General features: G+C 43.1%; 2 protein-coding genes across 2 annotated transcripts in view; both read right to left on the reverse strand.

Annotated features, from left to right (window-relative positions):
* Positions 1–292: 292 nt before the first annotated feature.
* On the reverse strand, positions 293–3,785 carry LOC118783252 (ORM1-like protein 3). Its single transcript, XM_036537020.1, has 4 exons — positions 3,504–3,785; positions 2,494–2,702; positions 1,800–1,951; positions 293–560 (listed from the first exon to the last, which is right to left on the reverse strand). Exons 2-4 carry the CDS (start codon positions 2,665–2,667, stop codon positions 425–427), a joined length of 462 nt encoding a protein of 153 aa, XP_036392913.1. The 5' UTR covers positions 2,668–2,702; positions 3,504–3,785; the 3' UTR covers positions 293–424.
* Positions 3,786–9,625: 5,840 nt separating this feature from the next.
* LOC118776944 (vesicle-fusing ATPase) overlaps positions 9,626–15,539 on the reverse strand; it is a 35,141-nt gene continuing 29,227 nt past the window's right edge. Inside the window, exons 18-22 of the mRNA XM_036527604.1 lie at positions 15,289–15,423; positions 13,831–13,944; positions 13,620–13,675; positions 12,606–12,681; positions 9,626–10,731 (exon numbers count right to left, since the gene is read on the reverse strand). Coding sequence (XP_036383497.1) covers positions 12,651–12,681; positions 13,620–13,675; positions 13,831–13,944; positions 15,289–15,423 — 336 coding nt within the window. The 3' untranslated portion in view covers positions 9,626–10,731; positions 12,606–12,650. The remainder of the gene's footprint in view (positions 10,732–12,605; positions 12,682–13,619; positions 13,676–13,830; positions 13,945–15,288; positions 15,424–15,539) is intronic.

The following is a 15,539-nucleotide window of genomic DNA, read 5'->3' on the forward strand; positions in this document are numbered from 1 at the left end:
TGTCTTACATGATGTCCTGAGCTGTTTCCTACAGTCCACTTTGACTGCAGACAGAGGTTTGTCTTTCTCCGTTGGTCTCCAATCCTTGCTAATAATGAAATCCCTTGCTGTTCCCTGGGCAACCCACCAAAAGCAACATACATAAAATCCATACAAATCTGAAAAAAAATGTATGGAACTAAGCTCATCAGGTTCCTCTCCTCAATACAGTTGAAATACCTCTCATCTGAATTGTCTCAACTTATTTCTATTTGGATTTTTTTAATGAGAAGATCCAACACTGGGTCTTTGAGGCACCACAAAAACATGGGCCCATCCTGGGCACATGGCATTACTGGACTGATGCATGGGGGTCGCAGACTAGGGTAGACATGGATGAGCAACTAGGAGATGAACAAGGCAGTGAGGCTCCTGCTTCTGGACATCAGTATTTGTTGATCCCGAAAAGCCTCACTCCATGCAGCTGAGGAAGTTTAGGAATGAGGACAGTCAGCAGGGACACTGTATTGATGACAAAGTGGACCCGGTCGTACTTTGTGTAGAAGCTGGTGAGAAAGTACCTAAGGAAGAGAGAAATGCGGGCAGAGACTCTGACTGCTATCACAGCATAGCACAGTACATTCTAGCACATTTGACATTGGCTATCATTTTCAACAGGCTTTTTTCTGTAGGCATTCTGTCCTGTTGGACATCTTGACAAAAAATACAACCTTGAAACTCAGAGATTCGTAATACCCAGCGCAGGGAAGTTCTGCTTGTTAGAAATACATTTTGCAAGCATCAGGTAGATCAGGTAGGCAAAACTCTCCACTTATGCGAACATAATTCTGATTGTGAAGGTTCGGATTATTCAACAATTGCCATTTTAAAATTCAACCTCTCAACTATGCTGTCCAGCTCTCCATGAAAATATAACAGTGTGGGGGAAATCTCTCAGGCGGGTGGATATTTCTTTGGAGCAGACAATGAAAGTGACAGCCATACACGCCTCTAAACAGAGCTGCTCTTGCCAGCAGTTACCACGGCAGCCCTGAGTCACCACCTGTCACAGACATGCAGAGAGTGCTGGAGGAATCTAATGAGGCGGACCATGATGTCCTCCATGGCACTCACACAACACCAACCGACACAGCAGGGCAACCCTGCCTCTAACTGTGAGGAGGGGGGCTACTTCCTCCTGGTCTGAACTCATGTGACTTCAGATTCATTGTCTTTCATTAATGAAAACCCTACTGTTTATCAGAGGAGAGGAGACAAAAACTGTGACCTCTGGTTTTTAAGGTGGCCGAGCACCGAGTAGGAGTTTGAGTGGAAGCATAGAAGTGTGAACTGATCTAGGCTCAGTGCTTGGGGGAAGAATCTGTCTCATCTTTTTCACAGAATGGGAGGGGTCTGAACTGAAGGCTAGGTAAGCTGATCCTAGATCAGGCAGTATGCAGGGTGCAGGGGTTTGAGCCTTGTAGCAGACTGATGGAGCTGTGGATCATGGGATAGTCTGTTCCCCATCATCTAATTCAGGATCAGCATAATCACCATTTTTCTAAACCATAATCATTTTGCACAAAAGGTGAATGGCTTTTTATGATTAATGCCTGGAGTCAGAACTGATGTACAAGACTAGGGAGGGGGTCTGTCATTGACAGGGTTTTGTGTTGTTTGGGACTCAGCTGGAGTTTGTTACAAACATGGAGCACAGGGGAGCAATAGATGACAATTATGGAATTGTGGGTGTGTGGCTGCAGGAAAATGCACATATTCCAGATTCACAATGGGTGGGGGGAGGCTGGTTTGTTACTCACAGGATGATGGGCGTGATGGTGAGGAACTTGCGGGAGGCAGTGAACTGCACACCATAATCCATCTGCTCCCAGTGCGTGAGGAGACGCGCCTTGCCCTGGTCCGGCGTCTCAAAAGGGGTCCCTTTCACCGTGTGCAGAAAGATGTACATGCACTGCAGCAGACACACACACAAAACACTCAACATCAATACAAGGTGACAAGGGTGAAGCTCAGCTAAAAGACACCAAGATTCTGTCGCTGCCCATTTCATCAAAGCCAGCGTTACAGAGGAAGTCTGATCCCTTTTGGACAGGATTCAGCTGCAAGCTGATACGGAATGCCAGCAAGTTATTCCACCGGGGCTGAAGTTTCCTGAAGTCAGCACCTCAAACTCCTCAAATTCCACAGAAAGGCAAATCAACGGGAAGGCATCCTGACTAAAGTGCCAGGCACAAACCCAAATGGCCTCTGCATTCATTCATTTTCATTCCTTATCCACAGCTCGTGCAGCTTGGTGCTTTCATGGAGCTTGGATCCAACTCTGCACTTGGATCTGCAAGACCCTACAACCTAACCTGTTACACCCAAACTACATTTCCCTGTCATTGCAGCGATGTTGTGAGGATGTTGTATGTTAGCTGGGTCACAGTGAGATATAGCACTCTGCATGTTTGTGACGTCAGCCCTTCATTGTCCCTCCCACCTCCCGCTCACCATATTGTGGATGAGGTTGGTGAGGGTCCAGACCACCGGCACGGTGGCGAAGGGGATGCTGAGCAGGATGACATGTAGCAGGCCGATGCCCAGGACATAGGACAGCCAGATGCCCCTGCTGTTCATCACCCTCGTGTTTGGGTTCACCTCGCTGTGCGCTGTGCCGACATTCATCCTACTAGCATGTACGCTCGGCGGCCCGCACACACCTGCACAGAAGTCACCACGATAGCACATATCAGCTGAGCAGTGCTGCACGATAGCAACACCAGCTCCTTGGCACAGTACATGGCAAAACCCCTAACTACCTCACATTAGCCTCCCACATCATTCCTGCCCACTGGAGCTATTAATAACTAAACCACCTACTGGAGACCTCACAGATAATGTGAAGGAAAATGGCCTGCTATCTTTGTACATTCTAGGTTATGTTGACTCAAAGCAAACTTGGTCAGGACTATTTGTTGACTGTTTACAAATCTATCGAGGTAAGTTTTCTTTCCTTTCCCAGAAACCTCTATACTTTTGCGCTGAGTCGTTCAACAATCCAAAGTGACAATGGAATTTACATCCTAACTCTTGATAGAGCACAACGAAGTTAAACGCGGAGGACATCTGTAACTATGCACCACCTGAGACGGGGTGCATCTGGGGCATTTCAATAATGTCATTGTTTTTCTTATTTGGTGCTGATATGAAATGTGGGCTGCAGAGAGACACTGTTTCACCCTACTAGTCTAGTCAATAAACCCTTTGTGTTCCCATAATACCAAAATTTAAATTAATAGCTTTCCATGCGCCTCATTCCATTCACAAATCCGTTATCTTGCGCCATAACTGACGAAAGTGCTTTATTTGCATATTGGTAGATTATAGGCTTTCCATGCAGTTTCCGTTATCCATCAGACTGTTTCTCTATAGTTTAACAGAATTTTTGTATCTGTCAACCACATTCCAGAGGATAACAAATAAGTTCAAATTAATTCATGACCATAACCGTTCATACTTACAGGAGGAAATAACTCGTGAGTCTCAAGGAAAACGTAAAACCTGAGAGTAAAATCCTGTCTTTAAATTGCAGACTAACCACTTTTTTCTTCTATCGGCACGAAATTTTCTTGCTTGTTACATAATTTACATCACCAGGGTTTGCGGTATGTTCAACTGCATTTGTCTTTGAATTCAATTCCACTTGTGTCCAGCTCTGTGTAGACCTTTGTATTTGTTGTCGTTTTACTCAGATTTACATTCACACGGAATACATATCTTTCCCTCCCAGCCACTTTCTTTCGTCTGCGAACTGCAGCCGACAACACTACTAAGACTTAGTGCTGAACGTCATCATTTACAGAACACACGACACTGGGCAGGAAATAGTTGATGAACTAAATTCAACGCATTACATCATTATTGGTCCAATTTTATCATGTGGTACATTTAGACTAATAAGACAAAAATGCGATGAGGGTTTGACAAAAAAATTGTCACGCCCAAGTGAACGTCACAGAGGAGGTTCATTCGGCATTCAGGGATATCAATTCTGCGCAGAAAATGCGCATATTTTCTAATCATCAGACTTCTAACAGAGCCGTCTTTCTATTTCTGTTACCACAAACTAAAAATCAGTGAATCTGGGCAGGTTTAAAAGAGAAAATGGCTGTTGGGGGCTGATCACCTGAAGAAAAGCAATATGACAAGTAACAAAACTTTAGTTTTTTTAATTTGCTCCTTTGATTAATTTACATTAATTGAAGAAGCAAATTAAACAATATATTTAATACTCTCAATAGATGGTCTTCACAAGAAACTGTGAGTCAGTCCATCAGTATTCCCTGCCTCCCTCATAACTGTGGCACATAAGTGCCACTCTGTACTGAGAGTGAATAGCAGGGGAAGACTAGTTAAATTATGAGCTGGTAAAAATAATGTTGAGGAGACAGAAACAAAAATCCCACACAAAGAGACAGAATCCTGTTAGAGAAAGAGTATTCAGCCTTGTTCTCACAAATCAGGAAGGGAAAATGTAACACACAGGGGATACTAAAAGATTGTTTGGAATGCTTGTTTTAAGAACATTATTCTATTAAAAGGAGCTTAGAGACCAGCAGAGGTACAAGAAACTGCTCGTGTACAGTACATTCAACCACAAAGTTTCAGTCAAGTTCAAGTGGGCTGTTAATTTAGCCTCCAGTGTGTGTTCCAATGAGATCCTCTGACTGCCGTCTGCAGATTCTCATTGGGTAAGGAGAGGAGGACATGTAAGTCTCAGGGGAGGCCCTGGTCTGGCAGCAGTCAAGAAGCCCTGTCCTTCATGCTACATGGCTTTGAGGAGACTCTGTTTTGGGAGGCATTAAGTATGACCGGGGTAAAGGGGATTTCAGAAACCTAAAGGTTGTTAGAGAAAAGGATGAAGAAATTATTTGCTTCCCTGTCCAAAGTACTTCACTTGAGGAGTTTCAGAAAGTATCCATCTGTATAGATGAATGGCATTTACTATTTTTAAGTTGCTCTGAAGGAAGCTGACTGTTGAGTAAATGATGATATGATTAAAACTTCTTGACATATGATCTATGTTAACGATACATCAGTGAAAAACATGTTGTTTCTCCCTCAAGTTATGTGGTTCCTGAGTGGCTGAGACAGTGCAGGCACTTACTTGGAGCACAGACTGACCCCCAACAGGTGACTACATCACAGGTTTGAATCTGAGCTGCATCATTAGAGAAAAATGACCTGGGTGTTTACAATATAGCCAGTTTCCCTTGTCACATCAGTCATCGGCACTCTTTTGCAACAGATTGGGTGCTTATGAATTGCTCACATGGCATCAGTCAGAGATGTGCATATCCTCCGCATGGCATTCATTCTCCTGTGGTGCACCGTGGGACTTGTAGAGTGAAAAATAGTTATTGGCTGCATTCTAGTGTATCAGACGACTGTGTTCATCACACTTCAGCACTCCTGAATGAGGGCAGTGGATATTGTAGTGAGGTGATCTTAATGCACAATTAGCAGTTCTAAGCTGGGATGACAAAGAGGGGAAATGAAAAAGCAAGTCTGAAATTACACTATATGTTAAAAGGCACCAAGGGTTCCTTTCAGAAAATAAAGCTCAAGAGGTGTTTGTTCAACATTCCAAGACTTGTCGCATGATTAGTATGTCCAATCAGTTTCTTTGGCTCCTTTTTCTGTATTCTAAGTCAGTTGTTCTAGGGAACTTTGTAAACAAATTCAAGCCTCTATCAGTGTTTAAAATAGTAGCAAGAGGGTGAGGTAGTAAGGCACATAGGTGCCCTGGTTAAACCCTGGTTACATCAGGAAACTTTAGAAGCAAAGTGAAACAAAAGTTTGCTGAAGGGGAAAGTTTTTTTGGTTTGGATAATTTCCTAACTGATTTGATATCTGGGTTTACCTCAGGTGAATTTTGTACAACTGTGTACTGTCCAATGTCCCCAGTGCCACTCTGCCACATCTCTGTGGCACAACCAAAACACACATTTGTAGTAGTGTGTGTTGTAAAACACACTAACAGCAAAGCAACACAAGATTAGCTCAGACGTGCAGACTCATGTCACGAGACAAAGGTTGAATTTTTCGGTCTAAATTGTAAAAGATATGTTTGGCGCAATAAAGCTCATCATCCAAGGAACACCATACTGACTTTGAAGCATGGTGGTGGTAGCATCATGCTTTGGGGCTGCTTCTCTTCAGCTGGGTCAGGGGCTCTTGTCAAGATAGATGGGATAATGAATAGCTCCAAATATCAAGATATTTTGGCACAAAACCTGCTGGCCTCTGTCAGAAACATTCCAACATGACAATGACCGAAAACACACATCCAAGTCGACCAAGGCATGGCTTCAGAAAAAGAAAATCAAAGTCTTGGCTTGGCCCAGTCAGAGCCCAGACCTCAGTTCCATCGAAAACTTGTGGTATGACCTAAAGAGAGCTGTACATAGGAGATCCCCTCGCAATTTTAAGGAACTTGAACTTTTTTGCAAAGAAGAAGGGGATAAAATTCCAAAGTCTAGATGTGCAAAGTTAAGAGAGACTTATTCACAAAGGGGTGTACAGACTTATGCCCCCTCCCCCAGTCTTTAAAGTGAACAACAGAAGCAGTACAATTAAGTTTTACAAAAAATCTATACTATGCAAGAGGTGTTACTACACACAAATGGTAGAAACAGCATGTATAGATGCCTTTTTTGCCCTGAAGGCCCACTATAAGTCTTTCAGAGAAAGCAAAGAAAGAATTAAACATCATTGAACACACCAACATGTATAATTTATCAAAATGTTGACACATGTACTAAATTTTACAATCTTACATGTACTAAATTTAATCATTTAAATAAATAACTAAATTAAGCTGTCTAAAAAAATCCAAATGTGATAGCAGTGAATGACTTGGAGCTTTGGCCCTTCTGTGTGTCTTGGGGCTAGATGTCTCCACTTCTCCAAATATATCTGCAAACTAAAGTCAAAGAGACAGAGTTACCACTGAAACAACTCAAACATCTATTTTTATTATAACACCACTGACACAATAGGAACCACAATGGAATAGCTGGATAAGAGAGATTACAACATTTATCAAGCAGTAATTACCATTGACCCCACTTCATGGATGGGCTACATGGTGTGCACAAGGCAGACTCATTTTACCTGTGCTTTTCTAACTCCTGCTCTGCCTGTCTGTCTGACCTTCAGAGGAAGAGCTCTCTGATGAAAAAACACAGGTGACATTCCACTGCTTCCAGACTCCCTCCACTACCTTAGATCAGCAGGTCAGTAGTATACCACTCCATCTTCCCCTCGATCTTGGATAGGGTTGGGGTGGAGAGCTGAAGATCTGCTACATTCAAAACTACCTCTCAACCTCTCAACCAACCTATCCCTAAATCTGAAGACTAACCCTAAAAGCCAAAGCCTAACACTAAAAGCCTAACCCTAACCCTAAAAGCCAAAGCCTAAGCCTAACCCTAAAGGTCAAAGCCTAACCCTAAAGGTCAAAGCTTAACCCTAACCCTAAAAGCCTAACCCTATCCCTAAAGGCCAGAGCGTAATCCTAAAAGCCTAAAAGCCTAACCCTAAAAGCTTAACCCTAACCCCTCCTTTAAGTATTCAACTGGGCTGTGAATAGGATCAGAGGAAGGTCCAAAAAGAGAAGCAATGTTGTCAGCTTCCCACCATTCCTGTGTCTCCCACTCCACCTAAAAGTATCTGACCTTGCAGGCACCTCAGCACCCCCACCCATCTTCCTCTGTGATCAAATTCGGCTCAGCCTGCCAGCTCATCATTCTATTGATTTTTCTCCTTTCGTCTGCCTGCAATCTCTGAGCCGGGGCCAAAGCTCTTCTTCCATATCTGCAGCTGTCTGTCTCATCGCCTCTGCTCCCAGCTTCACAGTTCTGCTTTGTGTAAGGCACTCTCCTGTCCTCTTCCTCTCCTCTCTATGAACTTAGAGTGTCCACCACTAGTTCTCTGCATGTCTCTCTCGCTTTACTTAGAACACCCCTGCTTCTCCTCTACAGGTCTCCCATTGAGAGTTTCATTCTAGTCTTCCCATTTCAAGGTGCAGCGTCTGACTTGAGTCCTGCTGGGCAAATGCTGACCTAACCTTTACCTCTGCTGCCTTGGTGTGCCTCCAAGTGGACCTGTGATAGCAGCCAGTAAGAGCTCTGGCTGAGGTACTAACATAGTGTCCAATCCTGAGACAGCCTTTCAAAGTGAAACAGTAACATAATATCTACCTATACCGAATTCAAATATATACTGAAAAGAAACATGCCAAACAATTGTGAGGTCTCTGTGGCCTCTGCACCCTGCGCTACATTACAAATTATCCTAATAAAATCAAGTGTATTGCTGTTGCAGAGAATATCCTTGTGTAACACTTCTGATTTCCCCTTGGTCAGTTACATAGAAACAACACTGACAATGGGAGGTTTCACCAAGATTACATTATATATTGTACTTTCAGGTTACATGTGACACAGAACAGTCATTTTCATTAAGGTAGAAGCATCACTATTCCAATGATGCAAAACCAACATCTTCACCTGGATGTAAACAGCCATTGGGAGTCACCATCATCACAGTCCCAGGAAACACAATGCTGCTCTGGATGTGAGTTGTTAGGGTCTGATGTGCTACAACGTATACAGAAGTGGATTGACTTGTACACTGTTTCAGACATTAATAACGGAGTAAAATGACTGCACAAGCTACAGATTACCATCTCTTCTGGTTAATATTACGGGATTGAAGAAAAATCTAGGTGTACTCATTTTCATTTAACTGTTCCATTTTCTACAGACCAGCAAAGTTTGAACACATCTCATCTGCAAAGTATCACTGGTCTTTTTTGTGGCATATCCCCAATAATTCAATGTGCTGTGTGACAGTTTCTCTGTTAAGAGGGTTATATCAATTAACAGTTTTATCTAATTTAATTTTTTGTTCTTGACCTTCATCTTTTTCTTCTTCTTCCATTCCCCTGATCAAGGTAAGGTCAAGTTGGAAAGTTGTTCCTTATGCACCAAAATGAAAGATCCCATTCGTGTGTCATTACTGAGATGGTGAGACCAATACATTTCAGGTTCCATACATGCAAATATAACAACATCCTCAAAATCACCTGTGATTCATTTCATTGAGGGCCTCAAAGAGAGGCACAAAAGGTTACTTGCACCTGAACAGACTGCAGACTCGATCTGTGCTCTGACCACTCTGACCATTCACTGGCATATCACATCAACACACTTACATACATAAACATATGCTAAAATGAACACACACCTTTACTCAGTTTAGCTGTGCTTTTATTGCAATAATACAGCTGCATCTTGTCATACATCTTCAACAATCATAAGAAAATGTTTACAGCAGAAATGTATACATCAGGTTGGCAGACTGGCTTTCTGTTTTAAACTTAAACAACATTGTACAGTATGAGTGTCTGAACTGCGAGTACCATTATAGTTAGATACACCTGAAAGGGGAGGGCATAGCAAAGCTGAACTGCATAATTACCCAACTACAGAGATATTCATAACCTGACCACTAACTCAGGTTATATACACTGTATTGATGGGGGAGGGTGCAGACCACATAATCTCATGGGGGGGGGGGGGGGAAATAACATTTTCACACCATCTTTAAGTAAAGGGAAAATCACACTGTCATAGGCCTTCTGATGGGGTTGGCCAAGGTTAAGCATGGCTCTGGCTCTTGGCTATAATGACACTGCATCATACCTCTCAAAGAAAACGGTTTTTATAGACTTTGCAAACAGGGGGAGAGGGTCTGTTGCTCTGCCTAAAAGGCACCCAAAAGTATTACACACTATATTAATACTGAGAGGGAATCTGCACACCAAGTACTGATAACACAGAGCAAACATGCACCCTTCAACATACCTCCGACTGTGCTCTCACTGAAGACACGTTCCTCTTTTCCATGCAACAAGGTACAGAAACCACAGAATTACACCGATACACTAACAAGAAGATATACTCCAGGGATTCCCAGAACAGTAACAGCAGTGCAGGAGGGTTTACTTATTAGTTTGAAAGGTGATACCAATCTCTTGACTACAACCTGGCCTGCTGCAGGCATGTACAAAAAGCACAACTTTCATTTCAATTTGACCTCTATAAAATTCAATCAGACAGACATTTTTAAAGAGCAAGAAAGAGAAATTAAGACATGTCAGATCACTGCCTCCTGGAATGATTGTAGCTGATGCATTTTACATGTATATATCTATACAACATACAAAAAAACCATATATTAAACAAACACGATGGATATGTGCACACATGCTAAAGGGTGCAGCAAGCACACACAGCCTCAACAATGGGTTTATATTTATACTGTATATATGTATACATATAAAATGCATACATGGAGCAAGAATGCAATGCTAGCAGCACAGAGCACAAGACACACAACTTGCCTTCAAAATTGCATTTAAATACATATTTAGTTACATATTCGAACAGTAATCAGATCTTAAGTTACGCATTATTCATAGTGTAGGTGGAGTTGTACAGGGGCCAGTACAAACATACAGGACAGAGCAACTGTGGCGAAAGAAGTCGTAGATTAGACCATGTATTTCTCGCTCTCTCCCTCTCTCGCTGGGCGGGTGGGTGTGATGAACTAAAGACGCATCCTGTTGTCCTGTTCCCTCCATCTCGGTCTTGGCGGCTCTAGTCATCGAAGCTTCGGTCTCTGTTAGAGGGGAAAGAGAGGCGCAGGGGTGGTCAGATGGTGAGCTGTGGGGAGGCCGTCCCTGCTCTCGTCCTGCTTTGCTTCTGACCTTCGGTATCCCTCATGCGTAAGGCTGAGGCAGGGGCCTCTATTTTCTACCAAAGCTGAGTGAGAAGCTCTCCCCGTCTCCTGCTCTGTGCTGTGCACGTGGGCAGAAGCTTGTCATGCGCTGATCCAGTCTCTCGCGTCTTTATGGGATGCCTCTGTGCCACACACAGAATGCTGTAGTGTTTGGCGAAATGCGCCTTCTATGGGCCGTTCACTCCACTGACTTCTCTTTGCATGGGGCCTGATGAGGGAGGCTCACTGCCCCCTGTGCGCATATGCCTTCATCAGCCTATCAACACCGGGAATATGCATTCTTTGTATACTGCTTCATATGGTCATGCAATTCCACTTCGGCGGCTATTTTCATACCCATATGAAAATATTACCAAAACTAAACTGCTAATACACACACACACACACACAGGTGTACTGCAAGAAAACACACAAGCAAAATATATGAATACATAGGGTGCAATGTTTGGTTTATGAAAGGACTTAATTTCCTGCTCTTAGTGCAAGTTAAGATGGGCTAGGTAGCAGACTGTAATCAGCATGGGATATCTGCTAAGCGATTCTGCTCAATGCATGGTAGAGGGGAAAAAGACAAAGAACAGCAAATACTCATTTTCATGAAACCAAGCTGGAGCCATTGGAAAGGACAGCAGGCACAGACAGACAGCTACAATGAGCACACAGAACTGAATCACAGGTATGGTTGTGAGCCTATGAAGAAAGGAGGATGCCTGGTCCTACATCCAACATTTTCATAACTTTCTTAAGGAATAAGAAGTTACAAAAAACTTCTCAAGTGAAATTGCTACTATGCATCTGTTTTTTCCTTGTATTGGTACACAGGTAAAATTTATGCACATCTGGGAATCATGAAATTAATGTTCTTCTTTGGCATTTTCATAATTTAACAACGATAGGTTGCAGCTGAAATATGGTAAATGACTACATTTTTTCCCCAACAAGACATCCCTTTCAATCAACTGGTGGTTTTGAATACATTTGTGCTTGTGGACCTTTTTTAATACAGTGTTATGTTTTAACATGCCAAGTCTGTATCCAAGGCTTTGGTGTAAGCATAATCTGTTATGAATATAGTAAAATTAGCAATGTAGTTTACATATTCTGTTTTCAGATTAAAGCATGTGTGTTGAATTTCACTAATACATTGTACTCTGTAGCAGTCAAACTCTTATAGTTGGTCACTCGGAAACATAAATTTCTCTACCTGGCTGTCTATTATCATCATCACAGGAGGAAGGTAAGAGAGAGTCCGGAATGCATAAAAGTACACTTTACATGAAACTACACATAAGTATTACATGTAGATGTTGTTTTACAATTAACCCAACATGTAACATCCAATTCAAGTTTTTTTTTAATGAATTTCTCCAGAAAGGAATATTCACTCTTCTAAACACCATGGACATTTCACTGAAAATCTTCACAGAAACCGAACCCAAGGAGGTGGCAATACCCCTACACCCCTAAACTCTGAGAAGCCTTTGAGCTGGACACCCTTCTGATATATGTGTTTCAGGAGGCTGGTTGCTCTTTGTACTTGGAGGGAGGGGTGGACTGTGGACTTGTCTCCATGTTGGCTGTTTCTGAAGCAATGAAGGACCACTGAAAACACCACAAATCACTGGGATAACAACAGCCATTTCCAATGCTGGGTGTGACCCTGACTCCCTGGAGAAGACTGGAGCCTGGAGTGGCTGGAAGGGACGGGATGAGTTTTCAACAAACGAAACTCCAAAGAGTGTTGGACCTCTTACCATGACTGACTGCATCTGCTGGGCAATGCACCACGGAAAGGGGGTTTAAATTCGGATGCGATTGGCGTCCTCCAACCTGGTGGTTACAAAACATAACTGTAAGCAAAACAAATGTAAAATAAAGTGCAGTAAATGAGGGAGGGGGAGGAGGGCCTGCTCTGTGGAGTGTGCACCACTGGGATGGCAATGAAGTGCGGCCAGAGAGGAGGAGGGTGTGACCTGGGGTGCAAGAAGCACATGTATGTGCAGGTAGGTGCGCATTAGCTCAAAGTTTGATTCCCACTTGGGGCAAAGATGTTGCACCATTGCACAAGACCTCTGACCTTAAACTGCTTGGACAAATGGAGAGTACTGCGAGGGAATAATATTTAGTGACATTAAGTTACCCTGGAAAAATCCACCAGCCACTAAAATTAGTGTGTGCCTAATGGTAATTATGCTGAGTTACACCATGGAATGAAATACATTTAGATCACTGCAGAATAAGAACACCTCTTATGTATCCTCTTGGTTCCTTTAAATTGTGTTTTTCCAGTAACTTCTGTGGGGCATTTTTAGTAGACAAAAATAGCTATACAAAGTAATGATTTAAAACTGGACAGCCACAGTGGAAATTAAATGGATCTTCAGTCCAGAAGCTCATAGAAAAGCAGCATAAATTATGACTCTTGACGTTCTTCTGTTAGAGGGATCATTAAAAAAATAAATTTTCAGTTAAAAACAGTAAATTATGTTTATTCTATTATTTTATTATTTAAATATCTACATTGTGCAATGGCCAAAAAGAAGTGGTGTGTCAGTTAACAGACACCGTATGCTTCTTTGGCCACATGATGCTCCGTAATGCAGTCTAAGAACAGTGAATAAGTGTGCAAGCGCTGGGATGGGTGTGTTCGCTGTGAATCCCATGCCTGACCGTGCGCAGTGATGTGGAGGGCGGTGGGTGGTCGATGTGCTTGGTGTGGGGCTGAGAATGAGTGCGTGTCAATCGGCGGCACACAGGAGCATACTCACGCGCCCTCTTCTCTCAGCAGTGCCAGGAACTTGCTGACTCTGTACTCCTGGTGCATCTGGAAGGAAGCAACACACACACACACACACACACACACACGCAGGTCAGTCAGAAATCTGGAGCCAGTTCTTGTTCTGCGTGGCAGCTTGTATTGCTGCGTCATCTGAGGGGACAGTTTGGAGACGAATGGGGTTTGGGGTCTCCCCCTCTTACCTGCAGGGACATCTCAATGAGCATCAGCAGCTTCTTGATGCCAATCGAAACCCTCTTGTCCTTGACCTCCTTGGCAATGATGGCTCGTTCATTGTCCTTAAAGCTACCCAGCAGCTAACAAATACAAAAACCAGAGTCAGTACCCTAGAGTAGATTCCAAACAAAATTCAGCACCTACGTTCTGATAATGTGTCTGGGTCACTACTAGGGCTGTCACTTTAATAAAAAATCCTGTTAGATATTTTAAACGGAAATGAAGATGAGTTCGAATTAATATTCGAATTTACGTGTTAAAATGTTTTAAATTTCAAGGCTAAATATAGGCCAATCCAGTGGCAACTAACTAGTAATTGGAACATGTATGCAGAAGGGGTGTGAGAGCGAAGTAAACAGAGACAACAATCAATATGAGGATTTATTACCGAAAAGTGCCGTGCACAAAAACACTGCAGGCCTAGCCCACTGTATCATTCAAAATCAGTTAGCAGAGATTGGGCTGCCATAACATAACAAGCACAAACATTAAACTGTGCATCCCTGCAGGCTAACATAGCCACATTTACGATTTTAATACAACTCCAACAGATAACCAGCGACTGTCCAAAAAAAAAAAAAACTCAAACTTAAAATGCCCTTAGCCTACCTGAGAACAACTGAGGCTAACTGGTACATTAAATATGTTCAAATAAGTCTACTGCAAATTATTTGCCAGGAACACAAGCCGATCAACATGACTGCAGTCCAGAGCAGAACGTTTTTTATTAACTATATTCCCAGCAGTGGAGAAGACGCGCTCCGAACGCACTGACGTCCCGGGAACACTAAGAAACCTCGCTGCCAGCTGTGCGAGGTGGGGATATTTTGTTGCTTCCGTCATCTTCCACCACAGCAGTGGATCGCAGTCGGCTGGCAGCGGTATCTCCCTTTCATAAGACAGCATCTCCTGACGGTGGACGTTTTCTTGATCATGTCCTCTTTCACAGCCTCTCGTTCTTTCAACAATTTTAGTATTCTTCCATTTTTGGTTCATGATCTATTTTTATCTCTATTTTTAAAATTGGCAAATAAAATTTAAATACGTGATAATAATGTTAATATCGAACTTCTCCGTTCATTTTCGAAACACGTGTTAATTGACAAATTCGAATTTAATTTCGATATTCGAATTTAAGGTGACAGCCCTAGTCACTACAGCACTAAAACCTAATATCAAAAACTAAACAATACAATTCCCTCTCCAGCTATGCCACACTAACCTACCCTGACTTTCTGGGGATGACAACACCAAGAAAGAAAAACCTCCCATAAACCACTGATCACATCCTCTTCTTCACTCCCCTCTTCCCCTTTGGTCTCCTCCTGTCCATTCCACCATCTCCGCTTCTCCTCTTCCCTGCACCATCCCCTCCGCTGCCCCAGCCCTCCTTTACCCTATCCTCTGTTCCACTGCCACCTCACCTCCAGGGCCTCCACCAGGTGCTTCCCGGTGGAGATGTTGGGGATGTGGATGGTGGTGCTGAAGGCGTCCAGCATCTCCATCTCCTGCAGGACGTCTTTGCGGCTGGTGGTGCCGATGATCAGCAGCTTACGGCCCTGCAGGGCACGTGGCAGAGGGTCAGGGCTGTGACTGGCCCCTCGCAGCACCGCATAACTTCTTCCATCGGATCACTCACCGCCTCATCCATTCATTCATTCACCCACAGACTCCT

This window comes from Megalops cyprinoides, chromosome 1, assembly GCF_013368585.1.
Source record: "Megalops cyprinoides isolate fMegCyp1 chromosome 1, fMegCyp1.pri, whole genome shotgun sequence".
NCBI classification, from domain to species: domain Eukaryota; kingdom Metazoa; phylum Chordata; class Actinopteri; order Elopiformes; family Megalopidae; genus Megalops; species Megalops cyprinoides.